At 48.4% G+C, this 7,600-nt stretch overlaps 1 protein-coding gene across 1 annotated transcript; it reads right to left on the bottom strand.

The window, feature by feature from the left end:
* Positions 1–2,640: 2,640 nt before the first annotated feature.
* LOC124659395 (BTB/POZ and MATH domain-containing protein 2-like) lies at positions 2,641–3,726 on the bottom strand. The gene has a single exon (XM_047197281.1). It carries the CDS (start codon positions 3,724–3,726, stop codon positions 2,641–2,643), a length of 1,086 nt encoding a protein of 361 aa, XP_047053237.1.
* Positions 3,727–7,600: the final 3,874 nt, after the last annotated feature.

Raw genomic sequence — 7,600 nt, 5'->3', positions numbered from 1 at the left:
AGGTGTAGCGATACTTGCCGCTAAGAATGTGTTTTTGAGTTAATCAATATGTTATATTATAAGGCTTTTGAATAAAATAATAAAACAAGTTGGGTGCATTGATGCAGAGGCCGGTAGTTTCTTTCCTAAAAATTTATAGTTGGCGATCGAAAAAATCTGCATTTTCATTTTGTTTCAGACATAATTTGGTAAGCCTAACTTTAGCAAGTGTGGCTAAAAAATTGAGCGACAAAATGTGCCCAAAATTTCAATCTACGACAATGCGCCATATGGATAATAAAATATGGCTATGCTAAAGTATGGTAAAACCAAACACATGCTAAATTATCAAACTTTTACTTGGCAAAGTACGGCCGGAAACTAAAAAAAAAACCCACATTTGTAACTTGGAATGATCAATCTGAATTAAGTCAATGAGCGTGTGATAGAATGATAGCTCCTCCCCACTCGCGTCTCTCCTAGGTTGGGGCGACTCGGGCGGCCCCTAACCCTACCCACCCCCGCCGCCCCCCACGTCCCTGCCTCGCTGCCGCCTGAGACTGTCGGCGGGCAAGTCCGCGACCTCCAAGTGCTGCGCTCGTTTCGGCGGCCGGCGCGCCCGTCCTCGGCATGCACATGCGGAGCTATGCCTGGCCATGGACTGCAGCTCCGGCCATCCTCGACCTCCGCCTTCTCCCAAGCGGAGATATCTCCAAGCTTCACGCCGCAGGTGCTGGCCATGGTGAAGTTGGTCAGGGTGACCTTTTGCAGCGGATCTGGGAGGGAGTGGCTGTAGGCGGGACAGGGGCTCCAGGCACCAGTCGCCGGCGCGGTGCTCCATCGGGTGTGGCCTCCTTTGCTCTTCCATGTCCTAGCTTCTCCTCTGCAAGCTCCTTGTGGTCGTCTTCCCGCGTTGCATGCGCATCTGGCCGGCTAGATCTGGGGATCTGATGGCCAAGCCGTGTTTTTTCGTTGAGCTGCGGGTGTTAGGTGTGCTGGCCGGTGTGTTTCCCGGTTTGGTGTGGCTGTGTTTCTTTGGCTTGCCGGTTTGGGGGAGTTTGGAAGCCAGAGTGGCGGCTCAGGTTGGTGGACGCACGAGCGGCTCTGCGGCGAGCCTCGTGGCGGCGATGTTGGTCGCGCTCCTTGGCCGTGAGGACGACATCGGGAGCCCCTGGTGAGGTCCGGCACGGGCGCCGTTCCTCGACCAGATCCAAATCTGGAGGCGTTGTGGCAGTCATGGTGTCTCTCATCCTCGCGGTGTGGGCTGGAGCTAGTTCCTCTACTCGGGGTTGCTGGGTGTTGTGGCCGAGCGAAAGCTCAGGCTGACGATGTCAGTTCTGGTATCGGCGACGCCCATGGGTGCCGTTTCCCCTCTTGTGGGCGGTACCGTGGCTCCACCTCACCGCCCCAAGTCATTGCTCTGGGTGAAAACCCTGGTCTCCGGACCAGGCGGTGGCGGCGCTGCTGCGTCGTAACCTCGTTGGAGGCACTGCCTTGGAGCAACGGTCTTGTCTTTGCCATACCCGCTTCAGCGGCAAAGTTGGTGCCTTCTATGCAGTCGAAGAGATGTTGTAGTGGCTTCCTTGCTCATGTGCTTCGTGGGAGGCCAGTTCGGCCCATGGAGGCGTCGTCCACCTTGGTGCTATGTTCGCCGAGCGACGCAGCCACGGTCGGTGGGATGCAGTTCTCCGCTGTTGTCGGTGTTGCGGTGGGCTGGGGTTCATCCCCACGTAGGCATGTCTGAAGACGCCGTTACCACCGGTTTCCGGACTTGGGGTCGGACCGTGGCCATGGCTGGCAACCTCCGCACGGCATTGTGATGTTGGGCTTCCCCTCTTCCGTTCTCGGCGTCTTTGCAAGGCTCTGTCCTTCCTTCTCATGTGCTCATGTTCTTTACCAAGCTTGTTCCTTCTGTTGTGGTGTTCTGTGCGGTCGAGTCTTCGTGCTCGGCCTAGTAGTTGTGCTCAAGTTTTTGTTTTAGCTTGATCCTGGATCTGCGCTGTAAGAGGTTTTCCTCAACGCTTTGTATCATTTGACCGTGCTGGCTTTATTAATTTAAAGTCAGGCTTCTTAGCCTTTTATCTAAAAAATGCGTGTAATAGAATCATCGAACTGATGAGAAGACACCATCCAACTACGTAGCAGTTCTAACAGGAAACAAATTCCACAAAAGTTGATAGCATGCTCCGAATAAAAGTAATAATATTACAAAATTTCACTAGTAATTCTTAAGGCTAGCAAGATTGGCAACGATACTATATTTGAGAATGGGATGGCATCATGTAGCTACACTCCTTAAGCGAACCAAGACTGGGAATGATATATCTGATATGGCATCATGTAGCTAGACTGTCCAGGCCACCCATCGTCATGCCTTTTTCCACCTGAACTGACACCCGAAACAAGCAAAAAGAAGGCTCATGTCTTATCTGATGAGTAAAGACAGTGCAAACATTATATCATAAATCAAGGAAAGATGTAAACGATGCATCCAAGTAAAGATGTACACGATGCATCCAAATAAAGATGTACACGATGCATCCAAGTAAGCATGAAAATAGTACATCGAACAGTAGCAATAAAACAACACTGCAACGTAGAACATGGATTTCAGAGTACTATCTTCAGGTAGTACAGGAAATACGGACCCTTTTTTCGATTTTAGGAAGCAAACTTGGCAATGAGCTCCTTTACAAGAGAGGGGCATGTTCTGATTATGTCGTCCAAGCCGTCAGCCGCTGTAATCTCTTTCAAATTAACAGGAGTCTTGACAAACTCGAGGCATGCCTCCTTCAATCCACAACAGTTATGTCGATCAGCTAGAGTAAAAAAATTCGTCACTGAGCTCACGCTTATGTTTTCACACAACTTTTTTTCACATAGTGCTTTCAGCCTTTGAAGATCGTATCTATCCGCGGCTGCAAGCAAATGTTGGAGCCACAATACTTCTTGGGCTTCTTCCTCTTCTTCTAGAATAGCTATCTCTATATCTGGCAGTGAGTCTGTGTAAACAAAGAAAAGCAAGGCCCTAAACACACTTGCTTCCATCTCTTCCACATCTATGACGCTTGATACTGTGCCCTCCTTCATGGGGCCAAAGAGCTCAGCCTTGAAGACTGCAGATCGAGCTGCAAGCACGCACCGATGGGCAGCAAACGTCTCATTGTCAACTTTGAATGTCACGTCAGTTCCCTCATTGGACTGTAGAAGGTCGCTGATATGCTGTTGTAAGCTAGGGGGTGGTACCTTAATTGCAATATCAGGAGTGGTGACAATGGCGAGGTCACATCGGATGGTGAAACAATCGTCCTTTAGATGATTTGATTTCTCAAGGACGTTGTTTTTCATGAAACCCGTGTAACCCCAAGATGGAGCATTGCTGGAGAACATGCCTGGAGGGGCTGCATTAACATATGCTGAATCTTGCTTCTCAAGCTCGTCGACAAAACTAAATATGTAGCGCACCTTCAGGGGCCCTGTAACATCTTGATCATCAAGCTGCAAAAAGAGAGATAACGAGTCGGCACTAGTCCAGTTGTCGCCCTTAGGATAGTACTTGATGCGCCAACGATGGCCTCCCACCATGAAACCGAGAGAGTAGAACGCCGCGCCATTATGTGTAACTGCTTTAGCATACGAGTATCCGTTAACCACAAGGAGGTGGTAGCCTCTGGCCGATGCGACGTTGATGGCATGGCCGGCGCTCCCCATGCATTTGCCGACGATAGACACGCCAGCAAATGACATATGCCAGATGAGCAACACTTAACTGAATCTGATGATGGAGAATGTGGCACTCGCGCTCGGAATGAATTCGCAAGGATTGATAAGGCCACCCAATATTTCACGGTAAAGATGCTAATAACGGATTTAACTTCCACAAGAACTGCTTAGTTGAGGCTTGTAGAGTCTTCAACAGCAGGTATCTTCCAATAAAAAATCCTTCTGACTACCCAGTAACAGTTAGTAATCTCAGCAGAGTTATTCTCACGTGTTAACAGCAATCAACCAACAGTAGTACTACTATCTATAGATTCTCTAGCGTTGAAGACAGCAGAGATTACATGAATATCTTCTCACATCAGCGGCAAGAGGAACTCCCGGCTAGCAATCAGCGGAACACACGAATAAATTCAGTGACAAGTTTACCTGACAACTGCAGATTCAACGTAAGAACACAACGGGAACCCTGCTAGCGTTGGATGTGCGCGGTTGAGCTCACGCGGCTACTACGGTCGATCGATTCCTGCAATTCCAGCGCGTGGAAAATTGGAAACAGATTCCACGAGTTATCGTCGGGCGACAAGCACAATTGGCCGCCGCAACGTCCTGGCAATTTTCTGGTTACACGTCAAATCTCAAATAAACTGGTGTACCCTAATACTACTTTTTTTGGGAAAGTCTACCCTAATGCATGGCCGGCTCGCCTTATGTATGTAGTGCGTACAAAACACTTGGACACACGACCAGGACTCTGATTTTATCGCTCTCAATTAAGTACCACTTTGGCCCATACCTCAAAAAAAAAAGTACCACTTTGGCCCAACCTGAAGCCCTAAACCAGTACGCAAACAAGCTAGGCCCAGCCCTTTACAGATGGTTTGGTAACCCGCCTGCTGCGCATCCAACTTAAAATGTTGATTTTGGGGCAACAGACTACATATGTGCGCAGAAGCAAAACATTTGAAAGAATTGTGAAAACAACCCTGCAACTTGAACGTGACGAAGAAAAAATACATTCAATGAAAAAGAAGCTCTGACCGCATTTTCATCAGAAAAAAGATACATGAACATGACAAGTTCAAAATTGCATGAGTATGTAACTTTATCGTAAGAACTGCAAAATAAAGAAGATTAAGAAGCTAAGTTTAGGGAAATGCCAGAAAACATGAAGAGGTGTAGGGTATGGAAAGCATGAGAGCACACTAGCATTGCTGAGTTAATCCTTGTTGGGCCCTCCCAACATGGACATATGTAGTATGCGCCAACTTTTCCTCTAGTGGCGACGAAGGATTTTATTGAACATAACGCGAAGGTAGTGAATCTCAATTATATAAAGCAACATGTAAATAAAACAAAAAGTATCTCTATGTCCCCAACAATACCGAGGGTAGTGAATAGATTGTGCATGGAAATTGGATAAGATGTGTCAGGCTCCGGCACTAGGGCGCTTGATGTGCATAGCCAAGGCCCCGGTGCGCCAAACGGGTTGTTAGGAAATTTTGAATAATTTGGGGGCACAAAGGGATATGCCGCTTTGATACCTCTCATGCGAGGCCTCTACGGCGATCGGTCTTCATTGTCTACCATGAGGGAAGTGAATAACGATGCTCGATGACCTACTCTGGTAGCATCGAGGGTAAGGAGACGATGACGGCGTAATTTTTCAACGCGGGGTAAGCTAATCAACTAATTGAGCTCTCTCTAAGAATTCTTGTATTACTCAAAGTAAAGAAGTAAAACAAACCACTGTAATTCACATAATTAATAATTCTATGATTTGAATTTATGTTATTTCAAAGAGTAAAACGCACCATAGGTCCTAAAAGAATTTAGGTGGTGTCAATTGGGTCCTAAATGTACGAAAATGCATATCTAGGTCCTAAAAGAATATAAGTAGTTCACCGCGGGTCCTATCCGGCTCTTACATGCGTAGTTGGCGTGTTGGCTCTTGCCACATAGGCAGTATTTTTTAAAAACAACACTCTGAAATACTATCTTCTATTTTTATGGCATGTCTCATCCTTGTCAGTCGTCACCACACCAGCGAGACAAATAACATAGGGATGGCATTAGCATCGATTCCTTCGGAGCTGCAGACACGGGGATGTTGTCGCCGCCCTCAGCGAGAAGTTGTTTCTGCACATGCGCTTGCACCTGCGGCTTGGCGGGCACTATATCTGGCCATGGGCAGCCCGGCCCGAACGGCCCGGCCCGGCCCGAAATTCCCGGGCTGGACAGCTCCTGACGTGACCACTGGGCCGGGCCTGGGCCTGGAAATTCAGCCCGAATGGTAACTCGGGCCGGGCCTGGGTACCATTTTAAGCCCGAATTTGGCCCGGCCCGGCCCGACCATCTATTCTACCATCTGCCAAACTATCAATCCAGTAGAGGCCCAGCCCACGTAGGGCTGCCGGTGCCCTAACCGCACGCAGAAACTACGAGCGCACACCACGCCCCCAGCGATTCATCCATCCGCCGCACACCTCGCTCCCGTCATGTGCAAACAGAGAGCGATGGCGGCGCCCCTGATCTGCTCGCCGTAGCTCGTTCCTCGACGCCGGCCGCTGCTGCTCGTTCCTCGACGCTGGCCGCTGCTGCTCGTTCCTCGACGCCGGGTTCTGCAGCTCCCTCCTCGACGCCGGCCACTGCAGCTCCCTCCTAGACGCCGGCCGCTGCAACTTGTTCGTCGGCGTCGGCCGCGTCGGCCGCTGCAGCTCCCTCCTCGACGCCGGCCGCTGTAGCTCCTCCTCGCCGTCCCGTGCAGCGACGCGACTTCCGCACTTTCTTCTTCGCTGGTTCCTCAAGTACTTGTGGACTTGGTGCAGCTCACATGATGAGAAATCTGAACTGGATTTGTACTTGGCTGAACAAGTGTTGCTTCAGAATCTACTTTCAGCTTAAGTAAGAAGGTTATAACCCCTAATAGAAGCTCACTTAAACCCAAGACAGTTGAAGCCTTAATGTGTTTGCAAGATTGGTATCGGTGCAAACTACAGAAAATAGAGGGTATGGACTTGCTAGTTTATTTACCCATGTTACTTTCATGTTCTTATTTCTGTGCTTCACATTTACTTGCTAATTTATTTACCCATATTTTTGTAGATTCTAAGAGAAAAGAGGATGTGGTTAATCTTGATAAAGAAGAGGATTCTTCTTCGGATGAAGAATGTACATCTCTAATTCCCTACTTGTTATTTGTTGATTTCATGTTCATACTAATTCTCAACTTCTATCTATTATATCTTGTATAGAGTTGCGGGTGCAGCAAAGCAAGAGTTGCTTTTGGATCAAAGAGGAGCTGCGGATGGAGCAAATCAAGACTCAAGTTGATCCAGCAAGACTCTAGTTGGATCAACTTCTGCCTACTACTATTCTCTAGAGTCTGGATTGTAATAATTATGAAGTTTATTGTGTTTTTGTCAAACTTTGATCAATGTTTATCATGCCTTTGAAGTGTGAACTGTTAAGTGAAGGCTATTTCTGTTGGTTTAATATTGAAAATGGTTGCTGGTACCTATTAGGCTATTACTGCGTTGTATATACTGTTATTTTGCAGTTCAAAGCTGCTGCTGTTACTGCTAGTGTATATTCCGTCATTTTGATATTCTAAAAGCTGGAGCTACACTGCTATATGTTGTGGTTTGTTCTAAAACCTCTGGTACTGTTAATTCGTCGGGCCGGGCTGTCGGGCCGGGCTCGGGCCTATGGAATGGTGAAATGCGTCGGGCCGGGCCGGGTTTGGGCCGGTAAAATTACGACGGGCTTTTTTAGGCCCGGCCCGAAGCCCGGCCTGGCCCGAGAAATGCCCAGATATAGTGGGCACCCATGCTCACTTCCTCTGGGGAAACTCTAGATCTTCCACCGTCTTCGTCGGCACCTCCGATGGAGCTAGGTCGCC

Source organism: Lolium rigidum, chromosome 6 (genome assembly GCF_022539505.1).
Source record: "Lolium rigidum isolate FL_2022 chromosome 6, APGP_CSIRO_Lrig_0.1, whole genome shotgun sequence".
In the NCBI taxonomy this organism is placed as follows: domain Eukaryota; kingdom Viridiplantae; phylum Streptophyta; class Magnoliopsida; order Poales; family Poaceae; genus Lolium; species Lolium rigidum.
The sequence above is the reverse complement of the archived record's forward strand: the minus strand, read 5'-3'. Positions and strand labels throughout refer to the sequence as shown.

Coding starts and splice junctions, on each gene's coding strand:
- LOC124659395 (XM_047197281.1), bottom strand. CDS start 3,726: ATGTCATTTGCTGGCGTGTCTATCGTCGGCAAATGCATGGGGAGCGCC.